The sequence below is a fragment of the Podarcis raffonei genome, chromosome 14 (assembly GCF_027172205.1).
Source record: "Podarcis raffonei isolate rPodRaf1 chromosome 14, rPodRaf1.pri, whole genome shotgun sequence".
NCBI classification, from domain to species: Eukaryota; Metazoa; Chordata; class Lepidosauria; order Squamata; family Lacertidae; genus Podarcis; species Podarcis raffonei.
This window is the reverse complement of record NC_070615.1, coordinates 29797530-29815991: the sequence shown is the minus strand read 5'-3', so window position 1 is coordinate 29815991 and position 18462 is coordinate 29797530. Positions and strand designations below refer to the sequence as shown.

The 18462-nt window shown below is 46.6% G+C and overlaps 1 protein-coding gene across 5 annotated transcripts in view; it reads left to right on the top strand.

Moving 5' to 3' along the window:
- GRID2IP (Grid2 interacting protein) overlaps nt 1-18462 on the top strand; it is a 64826-nt gene that overhangs the window by 8580 nt on the left and 37784 nt on the right. For all 5 annotated transcript variants that reach the window (XM_053365241.1, XM_053365240.1, XM_053365239.1 and 2 more), the window contains one exon: nt 6422-6576. In XM_053365241.1, the coding sequence (XP_053221216.1) occupies nt 6422-6576 (155 nt within the window). The remainder of the gene's footprint in view (nt 1-6421; nt 6577-18462) is intronic.

Genomic DNA, 18462 nt, shown 5'->3' with positions numbered 1-18462 from the left:
TTGTGACATCACAGTCAGTCCTCAGCCAATGGCCACAGAGTAGGGTGCATCATCAGAACCTCTTCAAGCCTCACAGTTGTGGGTACACCCCAGCAGTGATTCATTTTTGTGTTTGTTTGTTTATGGTTAAAAATACCGTATTTTTCACTACATAAGACGCACCTAGTTTTTAGAGGAGGAAAGGGGGAAAGCCCCATTTTTTGGGGGGGGGATCAGCTCACAGTTGTGCAGCTTCTTTTGCAAAGGGGAAAAGCCCCTTTTTTGAGGATCAGCTCAAAGTTGTTGAGCTTACTTTGCAAAGGGAAAAAAATCCTGTTTTTATGGGGTTCAACTCGCAGTTCTGCAGCTTCTTTAGGAAAGGACAGATAATCTAATCAGCCAGTCATATGTCACTGGGAAAACAAACAGCCTCCATCTGCAGAGCATTCAACAATGGAGGCCTGGGCAAGGGGGCGGGGCCAGAAAGGGAGCCAGCGATTGGCCACACATTCACTCCATAAGACGCACAGACATTTCCCCTTACTTTTTAGGAGGAAAAAAGTGCGTCTTAGGGAGTGAAAAATACGGTATTTATTATAGGCCACCCTTCATGGGTACAGTTACTGAACCGGGGAAGATTGTTCAGTCTGAGGACCACCCTCCCACAAAGGCAACATCTCAGGGGCTGCATGCCAGCAGTGGGCAGAGGCAGGGGCAAAAATTAGATACAGCCAGATGCAAGGATGGGTGGAGCAGCAGATGTGGCTCTTTTCTTTGCACAGGAGCCTCCACTCCAGCTGTGCAAAAGTCAAAAGTTTACGCACTCTGCTGTCTCTCCAGTCCAGGAAAGCAAGAGGCATCACACAGTTCATGGACACATTGCAGCCAGGCAAAAACACCTGAGGAGCGTGTGGAGCAAGGCCAGCAAGGGGTGTATCCTGGGGAGAGCCCTGGGGGCCAGAAAGTATTCTGAAGGGCCACATTTGGCCTGAAGACTGGAAGGCCTCCATCTGATCACAAACTAATGATTTAAAAACTCCAAGGATCATCTCCAACCTCAGTCACATTCAGAGTAGTCCCACTGAATCAATCATCACTTAAGACCCACTGATTTCAGTGGGTCTGCTCTGAGTAACAGAAGAGCCATCTAGTGACTGATCAATTAAAACCCTATTTCTCCAATTTAGATTCCTTCCCCCCCATTGGTAAAGGATGCCTCTGAGCATGAGCAAAGTGCTGTCTTTATTGGGGTAAGCACAAAAAATGCCCTGCTCATAGATCAGAATCTAATAATACAAAAAGAGATTGTGAAGAGCTCCAAAAGGACCTCTCCAAACTTAGTGAGTGGTAAAATGGCAAAGGCAATCCAATATTAACAAGTGTAAAGTGATGCATGCTGGGGCAAAAAAACTCTTAATTTCATGCTCATGGGGTCTGAACTGGTGGTGACTGGCCAGTAACAAGACCTTTGTGGATAGTTCGACGAAGATGTCAACCTTGTATGCAGCAGCTGTGAGAAAGGCAAATTCCATGCAAGGAATCACTAGGAAAGAAATTGGAAATAAAACTGCCAATATCATCATGCTGTTACACAAATCTATGGTGCAACTGCATTTGAAATACTGTGTATAGTTTCTTGTCACTTCATCTCAAAAAGGATATTGTAGAGCTGGAAAAGGTTCAGAGATAAGCAATCAAAATGACTCCCCTATGAAGAAAGCTTGCAGCATTTGGGACTTTATAGTTGGGGGGGGGGAAAGATGAGTCAGAGGTGACATGATAAATTATTCTAAAATGATGCATGGCACTAGACTTCATGGACATCCAATGAAACTGAATGTGGGACAGATAAAAGAAAGGACTTCTTCACACAGCACAGAGTTAAACTGTGGAACTCACTGTCACAGGAGAAAGTGATGACCATCAACTTGGATGACTTCAACAAAGGATTAGACAAATTCATGGGGGTTTAGGGTATAGCCTCTATGGCCAGAGGGAGCAATACCTCTGAATCCCAGTTGCTGGAAACTCCAGGAGGGGAGAGTTGCTCTTGTGCTCAGATCTTTGCTGGCTTCCCACTGGCCCATCTGGTTGGCTCCTGTGAGAACAGGATGCAAGACAAGATGGGCCACTGGCCTGATCTAACTGGCTTTTCTTATGTGTTGTCAAAGTGAATATGGGGACAGGATTTGCCTCTGGATTCTGCTGCAAAATCTGGTGCTGTGTTTCTGTTTGTCTCTGATGTATATCCTGTTGTGTATGCTATGGATTTGAGGGCTGTGACTGTGAGCAAGACTGTGACTGCAGCCCAATGCCTATGGGAAAGTTGTTGAGAATGGGCGGTAGATTAAGAATATAGGAAACTGACTCATATTGGGTCAGACCATTGGGCCATGTAGCCTAGTATTGTCTACACTGACTGGCAGCAGCACTCCAGGGTTTCACACTGCTCTACCACTGAGCTCCCTTCTCTGTCTTCCAAAGAATCCTGCTTTCCCCATCATGAGAGATGGAAAGGGATGCAAGGCAGCTTCCTTGAAGAGACCCCTTTCTTGCTGTCGCTGCTCCAGATGTAGTAACCTTGAAATGTCTGGTGCCTCATTAGGACTTCCATCCTGGTCACATGATGGTGCCTTGAAACTGCTGGGTACCTTGTGGTTTCTGGATGTAGGTTACAAAAAGCCTGTGATAATTGGCTTTGGAGAGCATCAAAGTGGGACGAGCACCAGGGGGGATGTGAACAGCTCCCTCTCTTCTGCTTATGCATCTCACTCTAGCTCCCATAACCATGCCAGCATTGCGGATGGATTGTTGCAGGGGTGGAGAAACCTATCCTGTTCTGCTGTGGCCCAGGGGAATGCAGGGGAAATGGGTGAATAGGACCAGACTAGGGCAAGGCAGATCAGGACCTTGGACAGTTACGGCGAGTCAAGAGCATAAGGACCTGGGAGAGCTCCTAGTGAGTCAGGGAAGATGTTGTCTCAGCAAAGGCTTGGAGTCATCTGATGCCTTCAAAAGGCTACAAAGTCTTGACCTTCTAGTGATTTTGCCTCCCCCCCCCCCAGAGTACTGTTTGCACTATGTCATTGTTATGTAGCTTATTCTGCAGTTGCATGTGGTTGTAGAGCAGGGAGGCTGCAGGAGAATCAAACTCTGAGTATGATGAGAGAGCTACCACATCAGGCATAGGCAAACACGGCCCTCCAGATGCTTTGGGACTACAATTCCCATCATCCCTAACCACTGGTCCTGTTAGCTAGGGATCATGGGGGTTGTAGTCCCAAAACATCTGGGGGCCCGAGTTTGCCTATGCCTGCACCACATCCTCAGGCTAGGGCAGTGTAGCAGGCAGTGCTGAGGGTTACTCCTCAAGTGGGGTGACGTGCATTATTTGAACCAGAGTCCTCCTCAGAATTAACACTGGGACCTTGAGGACAGGGTCATGACACAACTTACCGCTCTTTTGAAAGCATGCACAAAATGTCTGTAGTATGTGCGAATGAGGGCTGTACGGCTGCATTTGTACATCACCCTGAAATGCAGTTTAACACGTTAAGAATGAGCAATATTACCCTATCTTCTGATGAGGGTGAGAGGAGGAGTTCAGAAGCTTTTGCTTTGACTTTCCACCAGCCACAGTTTAGTGTGTTGCCCAAACCTTAAACTGTGGTTCATGTTAAGTATGGTTTGTTCATATGGCTTGTTTGTGCTTCATATCAATCAGGCTTCTTTAAACAAACCATACTTTCTTTTGCAAATGTCTGCAGGAAATGGAGTGAAGCAAACTTAAGACGAGATATTAGAAATAGATTTGTCCATTCCTGAAATTGGCTCATTCTTGTCAACCGTAGCTTAGTGTGATGTCCAAACTGGGACAGTGTTTGAAAGTAACCACACAGAGTGTTTGGGGGCAGTTGAGCTCTGTTCAGGCCAGAGTGCGCTGGCAATGAGTGGTGCTTTCCTTCCCTCTGTTCCTCCTGTGCTTCAAGACCCACCCAGATGTGGGCAGGCTTTGGCACAGAGGACAGAGTGCCAGAGGGGCTTGGTGCTCCTTGGTTTCACCTCTGCCCATCTTGCAGAAAAGGGAGAAGGGGAGTCTGAGCTCCCACCCTGCTGTTGATCAGAGCTGAGTGGTCAGATGTAGTTTGCTGATACTTGGTTGCATTTTAACTCTAACTTTGGTAAAGTGCCCTGGCAACTGGTTGTGTGAGGAGGAGGTGCATCTCTCAATTTCGGTTTCTCTTTGTTTCTCATTTTTTACAATCTGGTGTTCAGTTCTTCACATTTCCACACCACATATGCATATAATCCTTTCAAAAACTCATCAATATTTAGTGCTGTTTTCTCCTAATATACGCACCTGGGCATGCAACATTGCCCAATATGATGCATTTTTCTGTTATTTTCATTAACGTATGCATTTGTATGCACACTGTATATGCGGTTTTGCACATGTTACTTGACTGGAGAACTGCATTGAAAAATTCAGAAAAGTATGCATTTCCAAGGATGAGTTTGTATACTGTTTTGGAAATGGTGATTTAGGCAAGTCTGCCTTTGAATGTGACCTGAGTTAAATTTCTCATTCCTTCCCCATTGAATGTTGGTGTAAAAACCAGATAGAGATACTTAATAAAACTTGAGCTGGGCTTTGTAGCTGTCACTTTAACTGCCATTTGATCTGCAGCAGCGAGCAGGTTGGGTTCTGTTTCATCTGGCGATTTCTCTCTCTCTTTCTGGATAGTATTAACAAAACTCTCCTACATAGATTCATTAAGATAATCAAGGCACATGTAGAAATATTGCTCACATTCAAATAGGCTGTTCTATGGCTCTGAGTGTAGATTAGAAACTTTTTATGAAGTTCTCTGTGAAGCTCTGTAAGGATGAGTTCACCCTTCTTGGGTTTGCCATAACTAGACTGCCACTAGAGGAAGGCAGGGAGGTTTCTTTCCACTCTGGCCAGAGGCAATAGAAAGGAGGTATTTTCCCGCTCTCTGACAGAGCCAATAGAAAGTAGGATATTGCTGTGCCTACATTTCCCAACCTGCCTTGGGGTCTAAAAAGGGGAAAAGGTGCTATCTCTTCTTAAAGGGGCAGCACTGTTATTCCTTCTACCTAATACAGTGGTACCTCGGGTTACATACGCTTCAGGTTACATACGCTTCAGGTTACAGACTCCGCTAACCCAGAAATAGTACCTAAGATTAAGAACTTTGCTTCAGGATGAGAAGAGAAATCATGCTCCGGTGGCACAGCGGCAGCGGGAGGCCCCATTAGCTAAAGTGGTGCTTCAGGTTAAGAACAGTTTCAGGTTAAGAACGGACCTCCAGAACAAAATTAAGTACTTAACCTGAGGTAACACTGTACACAGAATTGCTAGCACTAAATAACTGAACCCTGGGGGTCAGAATAGGCTCTGTACCAGGAAAGGTTCCACCAGGAAAGGACCCAACAAGAAGGATAAGAGAGGTCAGCTTGTAGCTTCTGTTAAAGCAAGAGAACGGAGTCCTTTTCAGCCTGAGGGCCACATGCCTCTGTCGGCAAACTTCTGGGCTGGCATTTGCCAATGGTGGGTGGAGCCAGAGGCCACAGTGGGTGGAGCAACCCTTCCTTTTGCACATGCTCATTGCACGTTGTCCCAGCCATGCAAATACCAAATATATATCTCTCCACCCTCTATTAAGGCACGCAAAAGACATGACTGTAATTCAGGAGTGCACGCTAGCCTCTGATGAGAGTGCAGAACAGGGGAAATGAGGAGTGGAGTTTGGGGAGAGGTCCTGGCCCCAGGAAGGTGATAATGATCTGCAATTATTGCAGACGAAAAAAGGGCACACCTGGTACTGGAGTCTGGATCATGTGGGGTGCGCATTGTGGAGTTTTGTTTTTAAAATGCTTTGAGGGTTCTCTGCTGCCCTCCTCTGGTGAGCACCAGAATTTGCCCACCATATTGCAGCCATCACTGGAGCAGACCCTTCACCATGCAGTTGACCCAAGTGTGACCTTATAAACTTTTTATTCTCAGCTTGAAAAAACAGATTGGGTGGTCAAAAGCACAATATCCCATCTTCCCATAATGGGATGGGATTGCCTTTCTGCTTTTTAACTTTGAGCCTCTGTAGCAAAGCATTCTAGGCCTGTCATAGTCACCCTGACAGGTCCCGTTTAGTCCATAGAGAATAACACTAGCAATAAAGACTCCAGGTACCTAAAACAAGAATGCAGAGGAAAGGAATTTGCTACCTTGAAAAGTTTGTTGTTTCTAGGTCTGGAGACCTTTTGGAGGTGGTGGGTGGAATGTTTAATTCTCTATTTTTGTGTAAAAAACCCCCCACAGTTTCATTTTTTAAAAAACAACAGCAAAGCGGTTTACGATCTCACATAACAAATTTAAATTGCAAGCTCCCCCATTTCCCACTTTGCTCTGTCCTTTGTGCAGGTGCAAGAGATCCTGGGTGACCAACCAGAGGTGAAAGAGAAGATGTTCACCATCTTAAAGCAATATGCAGCTGAGAGGAAGGTTGATTACTTAGCTTACGCCCTCCCCATGATCCTCACCAAGGACTCGCACCATCTCCTTATAGACAATATCAGGTACTGAGTTTTGGACACCTTTTCTATGCGATCCTCCCTGCCCTTGTTGATAACCTTCATGCATGTGAGACGAGTGGCACAAAGGTCTCTGAGTGCCCCAGCACACCTGATTTCTTCAATGGCTATCCCTGATGGCTGTGTTGTACCTCTAACCAGTGGCAGAGCTTCATGCTCCGGCACCGGGGGGCGGAGAGCAGGCAGGGGCGGGGCTGGCGCATGTCCTGGGGGCGGGGCACACTATCTGCAAGGGTGTGGTGCCCAGTGTGGGCGAGGGGGTGGCTGCGATGGCACCCTACCGGGATCGTGCTGCCGGTGGTGGTGCACTCTCCCCGCACCCCTCTTCTTCCGCCAGTGCCTCCAATGTCAGAGGCAGCAATGCTTCCGAATGCCAGATCCTGGAAACTGGTTGCCTTTTGTGCTTGGGTACATGACCCAGAAAAACTGTCTGCAGACAAACGTCAGCTCCCTCGGCCAGTAAAGCGAGATGAGCGCTGCAACCCCAGAGTCGTTCACGACTGGACTTAACTGTCTGGCGTCCTTTACCTTTACTTTTTTATTGCTTGGGAACTTTCCCCAGGCATCTGGTTGGGCACTGTGAGAAAAGGATGCTGGACTTTATGGGCTTCCTTTGGTTTGATCCAGCTGCAGTGCTCATCTTACCTTCCTGCTGGCCTGCTTTGCCTCTGTTATCCTCTTCCATCTCTTCCGTGCCAGGATGGGTGAATCTGCCAATTCCAGGTTCTCTCAGTTTCTCTGTTTTCCAGTTTTCAGCTCAGTCTGCCACTTTCTTGCACCAGCTTACAATTTTTTTAGATAAAGGAAGTCCTCATAGAACTTTGAGGGCGCTTTTCTCCTGAACACATAAATTTCTGTATGGAATTTTGCCTAACGTGGACATTTTTGCAAGGAATTTCCCTTAACATCACACATTTTTGCATGTCCATTTCAACAGTATATATGAATCTTTTGCGCAGGTGGCGCTGTGGGTTAAACACAGAGCCTAGGACTTGCTGATCAGAAGGTCGGTGGTTCGAATCCCCGCGACAGGGTGAGCTCCCGTTGCTCGGTCCCTGCTCCTGCCAACCTAGCAGTTCAAAAGCACGTCAAAGTGCAAGTAGATAAATAGGTACCGCTCCGGCGGGAAGGTAAACGGCGTTTCCATGCGCTGCTCTGGTTCGCCAGAAGCAGCTTAATCATGCTAGCCACATGACCTGGAAGCTGTACGCCGGCTCCCTCGGCCAAGAAAGCAAGATGAGCGCCACAACCCCAGAGTCGGTCACGACTGGACCTAATGGTCAGGGGTCCCTTTACCTTTACCTTTACTTGCCCATACCGTTTGGTTGGAGAACTGCATTGTGGAATTCAAAGCAAATGTCAAAAGGGTCACTGTATTTCAGTTCACATATTAAGTACGTCGGCATTAAATGGTGAACCAAACCAAATTTCTTCCCGATTCCTACCTGCGTACTCTGCACGTAAGCACTCCCACCCCTCTCCTTGGGACTGTGGGATGATGGCATTTGGATTGGTTTATTCTATTATTTTTAAAATTGTAATTAAGCCCAGATAACATTGCTGGGGGGTGGGAAACAAAGAACAGAATGTGGCAGGTTTGAGATGCCGTAATATCCAGGATTGTGCTCAAGAGACTGGGAAGAATGTTGGCAAATGGAATCAGGTTTGTCTTAAGCTCAGGCTGTGTGGTTAGTTGGCATCCCACTATGCCTAACCCTTTGTGAGTTTTTTCCTGGATATTGCAATTTCTCCTGGTTCCACAGATTACAAGCAGGAGTTGGGAAAACAGGGCCAGATGGAGGCCTGATTGCTTAATGACCAGGAGCTCCCAGGGTCTCTAATCCCTGCTATGAGCCTCACGTGCAGACAGTGCCCCACTGCGGAATAATCCCCGGGGATACGAGAGGGGAAGACATAGTGCAGGCTGGGAAGGCGACTTCATCTGGGCAACATTCTCCTCTCCATTAGTCTAAGCTAGCAACACTGAAATCTAGAATCCTAGAAGGGAACCAAAGGTCCCATCAACCCCCTGCAATGCAGGAATCGCAGCTCAGGAAGCTCTGACAGATGACCATCTAAACCTCTGCTTAAAAACCTCCAATGAAGGAGAGTCCACCACCTTCTCAGGGAGTCCGTTCCACTGTCGACCAGCTCTTACCATCAGAAAAGTCTTCCTAATGTTTAATTGGAATCTCCTTCCTGGTCACTTGGTTTGGGTTCTACCCTCTGGAGCAGCTAAAAACAAACTTGCTCCATCTTTTCATATCTGAAGGTGACTATCACATCACCTCTCAGTCTTCTCTTCTCCAGGCTAAACGGACCCAACTCCCACAACCGTAGCTCAATATAGCCTTTGTTTCCAGATCCTTGATCATCTTGGCCACCCTCCTCTGCACATGCCCAGCTTGTCAACATCCTTCTTAAACTGCGGTGCTCAGAAATGGGCTTAATATTTCCAACTCTAACTGAAAATCTGGCTTCCTCCATCTTGATTTTTTAAAAAGAATTTCTAGGTTTCTGGGCATTTTCTAATAAAGTTCATACGCAGGTACTTCGTGGGTCAGAGAATCTTGTTGCCTCTTGTTGCGTGAGAGTGCCAATGCCATAATTTTACCTTCTTTGACACATTATTATCATGTATCTATTTACAATATTTTTCTCTTGCTGTTCGTCCTGAAACAACTCCCAGAGCAGCTTACAAATGTCAATGATAAGACATTCCTCTGCCCACATGTGTACAAACTAAAAGACACAACACAAAAGGAAAAATGGATTGGGAGGGTGGAAAACAGAAAACTGCAATTATCTTTACTATGTTGCTTTTTTTAAAAAAAAGTACTGCTTTAAAAGCTTTAGAGCTTTCAAAACTTCCCTATGAGGTGGGCCTCTGTGGCCCCATTACCCATATGGGAAAACTGAGTTGAAAAGAGAGCGAGCAAGAGAGAGAAAGAAAATCTTGCTCAAGGTCAGACAATGAAACCGTGGCAGAGTCTTTGCTGCTATTGTTCTCACTTGGAACATTCCAGGGCTGAGCACTGACACCATGCAGAGTAGATTCCAAGGTTGGGCTCTGATATCATGCTCAGCTCTGCCACTTGTGCTGTGGGATTGAGACAACTTTCCTGCTGCTTTTGCTTTGGGGGAGGGAGAGTGCCTGTGTGTGTGTGTGTGTGTGTGTGTGTGTGTTAATGCATGTGTGGTGTGAGATTGTTAATCATTCCCCATCTCCCTCCTTGCGCACCCTTGACTGCGGCCGTAGTCTCCCATACCCAGCAATGCATCTCTGACATTCCAAGGAGAGACAAGAACCTTCTGTGGCTGCCTGATTGGATCTTCCTTCATTGCTGATTTCCACCACCAAGGGGAGCGGGGTGGGAGAACTGCTACTCTTCCGGACAGCCTCTTGTGTTATATACAGTACACTACCCTCCTCTTTTGCAGGAGCGATTGATATCTTCCTTGCATAGCATTTTGCTTGTAGCATCCTTCCTGGCTCCCTACATCCAACACATGCTAAATCCTCTGGCTGGATCAACGACCCCCTGCATCTGCCCCCCCATCACATTCTCCACTAGACTCGTTCCCCCCCTTCCCCTTTAATCATTATTATTTGTTTGCTTATTTATTTGTTTTATTCTTTTTTTCTGGCTCCCATGGATTTCCAACCTATTTATCCAGAATTAAGCTCTATCTGATTTTAATTTGCTGACATTTTCTTTATCCGTTTGGCTGGGGCGGGGAGGCAAGGGGCTGAGCACGTGCTTCTCCTGTTTGTGTGTCTCTCCAACCCCCCCCCCAACACTGCCATATGGTTTGCACACACTGGAAAAGTGCACATTTTTAGTCTCCCGTTCAAGGATGCGAGAGAAGAACGACAGAATCGGAAGATGAGCTGTCTTGGGTAAGTGGCAAATTGGTCTTTTCTTGGACTCAGAAGGCTCTGTATGTGTGTATGTTTGTGTGTGTGTGTGTGTGTGTGTGAGAGAGAGAGAGAGAGAGAGAGAGAGAGAGAGAGAGAGAATGCCTTTATGATTTTTTTACTCAAACCACTTAATTCTGCAATGAATTGTAGCACACTGCATCTGCAAAGGTTTGCTGGCATCCTCTAGGAGCAAGGAGAAAAGGAAGCAAAGAAAACAACCGGCTTTTGCAGATGTGACCCGGTTAAAGAGGGAGAGGGAGAGAGAGAGAGAGACAAACTTTTTATTTTAGACTTACAATTCTGCTGCAGTCTGGTAGACGCATGAGAGTCCTCCCGTCCGAAGTGTTTCATGACAAAAAGGGATTTCTGGGCTCTCGTTACCAGGGAAACGGTGGCCTGGACACCATGGGGTTACTGTCACACACCAAGGTCAGCGGGGGTGACCAGATGTTGTGGCAAGACGGGGCAGTTAGGGGCTGCTGGTGGGTAATCTTGATGATGGAGACGGCTGATGCTCAAAGCTTGAGATGACTTTGGACCGCTGTTAAATCTGCAGGGGGATTGCAGAGAAGCTGGGTGCTACACTTTTTGGGAAAGGGTTCTTTTAAAATAGTGATTCTAGACCCGTGATCCTAAAGCTTCTTGGTCCCCCACTGATGTGAGAATAGGTTCTTTCTGGGTGCATGCATTACACTGGCACAGGTCACATAGACCAACAGTCCATCTAGCTTAGTGTTGTCTACACTGACTTGCAGCAGTGGTTCTCCAGGGTTTCAGGCAAGGACTTCCACCCCCCAGCTGTATCTATAGATGCCACTGGAGATTGAATCCTGGAAACTTCTGCATGCAAAGCAGATGCTCTACCACTGATCTAGACACATTGTGGTCAGACACCCAATCCCCTTCGTTATTACAATCTGAAGAGGCAGGGAGTAATGGCAAAATATTTGAACCAGCTCAGGCTGATATGGGTGGAGAAATTCAGTTCAGCTCAGTTTGCATTGTAGTGTGAACCTTACCTGATTTTCAGTTGTGGAACCAACATGCAGATAGAAACACATCTATCGGTTGATATTTGGATTGCAAAAGCTGGGTTCTCCCCCCCACAAAAAAAATGCATATGAAAATTTATACGTTGGGGGGAAAGTGTGTGTATATGTGAAAATAACGTACCAAAAATCCACTAAATGAGTTTGCAAAAATGTGCAAATTACATGCAAAATGTATATATTTAGGAGAAACATATCCTGTAATGTTGATGAATTCTGATGAGGACTTTAAAATTTTTTTCTTCACACTCGTGAAGAAAAGTGGCAAGCTGGAAAAATAAGAAACTTGGAAAAACTGAAATGGGCAGATTAGGGTAGAAGTATGCAAGCTTTCAGTCTTCAAAGAATTCTTCCCTTGGTGGAATGGAAAGTGAACTCACTAGAGTCAGCTTGGTGGGTTCCAAGCTACTGGAAAACATTTGCACTTTTAAGGCTAGCTTTGCAAGCAGCCTGCTATCAATTCAGATTTCCCAGCTTTTGCCATTATACAGACCTAGCAAGGCAACTGTTTTCCAGTCCCTTGTGAAACTCAGCAGTGCTCTGTGTGTACTTGAAAGATTGCTACATTCCCGATGAAGAATTATGTGAAACTCAAACGCTTGCGTTCTCTTTCACCTACTTTAGCCAGTCCTCTATAAATATAACAGTCAGTCTTGCCTATTTTGGGTCACCTTTTCAGGGTGAGCATGACAAGCACAGTATGCTGCAAAATCAGTAATTAGTTCACTGAAGTATTTGCAATTTTTTTTGTGAGTTTGTCAGACGGCCAAACTGCTTTGCTTACAGTGACAGCATTACAGAGATTTATAGCATGGGGAATGGGCATAGGTCTGGGGTGAAGATTCTGCATTTGGGGATGTTGCTAGGGGCCTAAAAGATTTGGGGCATGGGACCAGAGATGCATATTTGTATGAAATCTCCTCCTCCTGGTTCATATGAACAGATGTGGATCTAGAATGCCACAGAAGAAAAATTAACTGATTTCCCCTTCAGATAAATTCCAAATCAATCCTTTATTTAATTTGCAGCCCAGCCCAGAATACCTCAACCCAATTCCTCTTTCATTTGTATACCCCCATTAATTTCCCCAAAGATCCTGCTGCAAATAGGTCAGTGGTGGGGTGCCTGATTTGCCTGTAGAAGGTCCCAGGTTCAATCCCTGATGGCATCTCTAAGTAGGGCTGGGAATGTCCTTTGCCTGAAACTCAGGAGAGCTGCTGCCAGTCAGTGTAGGTAATACTGAGCTAGATGGATCAATGGTTGAGCTTGGTACATGGCAGCCTCTGAGGTTTGCAGATCAGCTCAGTTCCCCTCCAAGAACCACTGTACCCTCCTAAATCATCCCTAAATTAGGTCATCTTAAATTAATTATTCCCTCAAATTAATACCTTACCTAGTGACTCAGATCACTCCTGCTGCTCATCCTCCTCCCCCCAAATTTATTTCCTACCCAGAAACATGCAGGGCACAGTAAAAGATTCAGGCCTCTACTTGATTTGTTCCCCAAAAGTCTTGGGGTTTATCTGTAGCATCTCTGGTTGAAGAAACATCCCCAGTAGCTGATCTGGATATGGAGGAGGCTGCTTCTTATCTTCATAAAGTATAAGGATCTGAGCTAGCAGTCAGTCTTTATGGGCTGCCATGAATTGAAGGAAAAGGGTCCTGCAATGCAGGAAAGGGCTATTGGGTTGTCCCTGAGCTCTTCTCTTCTTGCAATTGGAATGGGTTTGAGGGACAGTGTGGTATTTCGCTGCCTACCATTGCTTTAGATCAGGCTTCACCAACTTTGTGCCTTCCAAGTTGCTGGCTGGGGCTGATGAGAGTTGTAGTACCAAACATCTGAAGGGCACCAGGTCAGCCTAAGTTGTACCTCCTGGACTTGCCATTTTGGTTTTTCATTCATTTCATATATATTGCATTTATATCCCACCTTCTTCCTCCAAAGAGCTCAAGCTGGTGTATGTGGTCCCCCCCCATTTAATCCCCACAACAGCCCTCTGAGGCAGATGAGGTCACCCAGTAAGCCTCATGGCCAAGTGGGGATTTGAACCTTGGTCTCCTAGGTCCTAGCCTGACTCTAACCACTACACCACACTGGACTGCACAAACACTATGGACTCAAAAACTGGTCTTCAATCTAATAATCTCAAATGGGTCCTTCTGGTTTGTATCTCCACTGTTTCCTTAGCCTTGCTTGACGTGGTTGGATGTATAAAACCCAGCTTCTTCTCAGCAGAATTGTGGTTTTATACAACAACAACTCAGGGTACTGACTCCGGCTTCCAAAATTGGCACTGATGTCGAGCAATTCTTTCAGTACCTGGAAAGGTAAACCTCAGGTAAGGGACCAGAAGGAACCCTTGCACTGCAGTTTCACACAACAAACCGCAATGGTTTTGGACTGTGGTTTCAGCATCCAATATATTTTCTTTAAAAAGTTCTTTTTGGCTACACTTAATTTAAGAGTATCTGTATTCATCTCCCAAGAGACCTTTCATAATGAGTTATATGTTTAAGCTTCCCTTTTCCAAAAGGCTCTTCAAGTGGATTTTATTGCTTTCGCATATTCCCTTTCTGCAATGCAGTATGATGGAGGCTTTGATTTGCCACTATTACTTTGGTTGCTTTTTCAACAGTGGCTAGCAAGGGCAGCAGGTCACATATTTTAGACAGCCTCCTCTTTTGTCGAGCTACTTTCTTTCCCTCTTGCCTGGAGGTTGCAGGTGAACGTGTGTTTCTAGAACTGAGCTGCGTTGAGTCTCTGGCAGAGATTAAATCTCTTCCCATTAGGGACACTATGCTCCACTACAGAAGAAAACGTTTTTGAGTTTGTTTTAGCAGTAGCTGAAGAACAATCAATTTATTCTCCTTCTTCTGTGCTTGGATGTTTTGTTTTAGCAGAAACTGCTAAAAATGTGACAGTATTAAAATGTTGTACCCATCAGTGAGGCTTGCTGGATAAATAACCCTAACCCATAAAACAAACGGGATTTGGGTAAGTCTCTCTGCATAGGCCTGGCAAGGGGTGATAGTCTCAAGGCCTGAGTCATGACTGGGAACCAGAGCCAGCTCTGTCATTAGGCAGAGGGAGGCAGGTGCCTGGGGAGGCTGGAGGATGCTGTTGAAGGGCCAGTCCACTTCATTTCTGTACATGGGCTGTCTGATGGGGGTGGGTGGGGCATTTTGTCCTGCACTTCAGGCAGCAAGAACCATCTCAGACCAGCCTTCCAATGCATTTCTTCCCCAGGACTCTTCACAGTTGAAGGTAGGAGTTTCAGGACCATGGAGAGCTCAAAGGGAGCCACTTGCTCCAACAAGGGCTGAGAGCAGACTGAGCCCTTTCCAGTCTCTCCCAGGCAATCTGATTCCATGTGGATAATTTTGGATTCTTACAGGGCCAACCCTCTGGCCTGAAGACAGACGCACCTTCATTCCCAGCCCCTCCTGTCACCCACCTGGAGCACTCCCTGCTCAGCTGAACCAGTGAGGTACTGTGGGAACCATTTGGTTTCTCAGACCTGGGGAGAAGTGCCCTGAGCATCCTGCCTCATGCCCTGTTGGCATGGGAGGATCTTATGGGGACTCTTTTTTGTCAGACTAAGCACACTGAGGCTGTAGTGCCAGTTGCTGGAAACCACAGGAGGGGAGAATGCTCTTGTGTTTGAGTCTTCCTTGTGGGTTTCTCATTATGGTAGTGGTTTCCAACCAGTATGCCGTGGCACCCTAAGGTGCCTTGAATGATGGTCAGGGGTGCCGCAGGCAACACTGGCATCTGTCCCTCTTTACTTCCCTCCCTCATCTGATGCCCTCTCACATCTCTGCCTCACAAAGGCTTGCACAGCTGTTTGTTGCAACACTGACTACAAGCTCCACAGGCAAATAGTGCCTCTGGGGCTGGCCAGGGGGTGCTAGTTGCCAGGAGCTGAGGCGGCCTTGGCGTAAGCAAGCAAGTGGGCGAAGGAGGCCATCCAACCAGACCGCCAGCCCTTGCTTTTGAGAATGGACAGACAGGTGGGAGCCAAAACAATAAAACAATGAACAGGGTGGTGATGCAATTACTACTGCAATCGACACAAGATAATATCACCAAGGCAACTATCTGTAAACAAACAATAAACGTCCATTAAAATGTCAAAAGTAATTTCCCCCCCCAAAATAGGTTTTATCTTGAACAATTGCAAATGCAGTAATAAAGAGTCCACTTTTCTTTGCATTCATCAAGAGACGCTTTTGTCAACCCAGTGCCCTTTAGATGTTTTGGATTCTAGGTTGTGCCTCTGTGATTTAGGCTGGCTGAGGCTGATGGGATTTGTAGCATAAAATAGTTGGAGGGCACCAGGTTGTGGAAAGCTGCTCTAGCTGCAGAAGACGACAGCAAGCTAAGGAAGGGCTTTTGCAGTTTTGTCTAAAAAAATTTTTTTTTTGTTATGTGTGTGTCAGATCATAGGAGCCACTGTTTGATCCACAGAGCTTCTTTCCTCCATTTGCATCAGCACTGCGGGGTGCCAAAATCTGATCCATTATTTCAAAGTCTGCTAGAATTGGAAAACTCAGAACTGACAGCAAGTCAACCAATGCGATTGAATGGGCTTTGAAGATTGCAAATGTCAGCTGAGCCCCCACTTTGGAGTGAGGAGAGTTTGCTCCTGGAGCTTGGGGAGAAGGAGGAGCTTTACACTCCCAACTATCAAAACAAGGCCTGCTCAGTCTCTCCTGAGGAGCATCGCTCTTCCTTTGGTACTCCCCTTCAGGGCCAGCCCAAGAGCTTGCCTTACCCTCCATCTCTTTGAGGGCCAACTTTAAAAAGCTGCATCTCTTGGACACCAGCTCCTCTACTCATCCATCTCCCTAAATTCCACCTGCACTTGAAGCACCCTGCTCCCGCCTGCTGCATGGTAGGACCGGCCAGCTCTGTCCCCTTTGAAGGAATTTTGTATTGGTTTTGGCAAGCAGTGTGCAGTGGCCCACATGAGACATGTGGCCAGAAGGTCCCCTGGGGACAGTGCCAGCCAGCCAGAGAGTGACAAGGTTGAGCCAGAGCAAAAAGCTTGCTGTTTTCGCTTTGCAAAAGATCCTTGCATTGCAGGGGGGTGGAATAGATGACCCATGGGGTCCCTTCCAACTCTAGGATCCTATGAAAGCCTGCTTAGAAGAGAGGAGTTGGGGACAGAAGGTTCCTTGCTAGCCCTTTGTGCTTTGCCTCTTCAGTCTTCCCATCCCTCTTGGCTGTTCCTCTGGCAGAGTCACCCTTCGGAAGAGGAGGAAGGACAAAAGCCACTTGATCAGTGTGTATTACATTCCCCAAGCAGGGAAGGCAAGATCTTCTCTGGTTACCAAAAGGTGCATTGCAGCAGGTCCCACCCCTCTCCGATGCATCCCAGCCGACTGTGGAGTCCACCAAGCTGTCAGTCTACTGATAGCACCCCAGGGACTGAGTTTCTGCCTATTAATAGGGAAGGTCACCCAAATACCTGGCAGAGCATCGGAGGCCTCTCTCCTCTCTCCTCCCTCCCCCTCTTCTGGCTTCCTGCCCTGGGCCATGTGAAGCGATGGCAAGTCAGGCAGATGGCAGCAGGGGGTATGCACAGAGGGGATTAATGCAGACAGGAGGTTGCCCTACTAAACCCGTCAGAAAAAAAGCTGTAGTGAGGGGGGGAGGAAGCATGGAGCTGTCATCTGTTGCCAGCCAAAAACATTTCCCAGAGTTGTCACAACAATATCAAAGGCTACTCCTGGGGAGCAGTGTAAGAAGACAACAATTTCCACCCTGTCCTATGTTTTCGTTCCAATGCAGTTCAGTTTCTGCCAAATACCATGTTATTCCTATCACTGCTCACTACTTAATGGTGAGTTATGTAACTATTTATGCAACTTACGTTCATTTCAGTGCAAAGGAAACTTCAAAACAGAACAATCAATTTTGCATGAGAGCCGGTGTGGTGTAATGTTTAGAGTGTTGTACTAGGACCTGGGAGACCAGGGTTCAAATCCCAACTCAGACATGAAGCTCACTGAGTGACCTTGGGCCAGTCACTGCCTCTCAGCCTGACCTACCTCATAGGGTTGTTGTGGGGATTAAATGATGATGGGGGGAGACCTATGTACACCACCTTAAGCTTCTTGGAGAAAAGGTGGGGTATAAATGCAATCAATGCGATGCAATGCTTTGTTTGCAGACTTTAAAAAAGGCCACCACCCAAAACAATGTGTGCTAAGACCAATTGGATTCACTTGTTCTGCCCTCAATGGCATCTCATGGCAGTGCTGGGCACGTCCCCTGCTTGAAACCTTGGAGAGCCATTTCCAGTTAAAATAGATAACACTGAGCTTGATAAACCAATGGTCTGACTCTGGAAGGCAGCTTCTTGCATTCCTACAGGAAGGGTTGCAGCTCATTGGTAGAGCATCTGCTATGCATGCTATGCATCCACCATCTCTGGATAGGACTGCGGAATGTCCCCATCTGAAGCCCACAGGGAGCCTCTGCCAGTCAGTGTAGGCAATACCGAGCTAGATGGACCAATTTGGCCACATTTGCACCGTGCATTTAAAGCACTGATATCACTTTAAACAGCCCTGGCTTCTCCCAAAGAATCCTGGGATGTGTAGTGAAGGGTTCTGAGAATTGTTAGGAGAACCTCACAGGGGTACAGTTCCTAGAGTGATTTAGCAATCAATGCCTCTTCCCAGGGACCGAAGCTCTGTAAGGGGAATAAGGGCCTTCTAACAACTCTCAGCAAACTCTTTGCGAACTACAGTTCCCAGAATTCTTTGGGGGAAGGCATGACTATTCAAAGTGGTATGATATGGCTTTCAATGTATGGCGTGAAGGCGACCATAGTCTGACTTGATGCAAGGCGGATTCCTGTGTTTGTGAAGAGCGATGCTACCTCTACCATT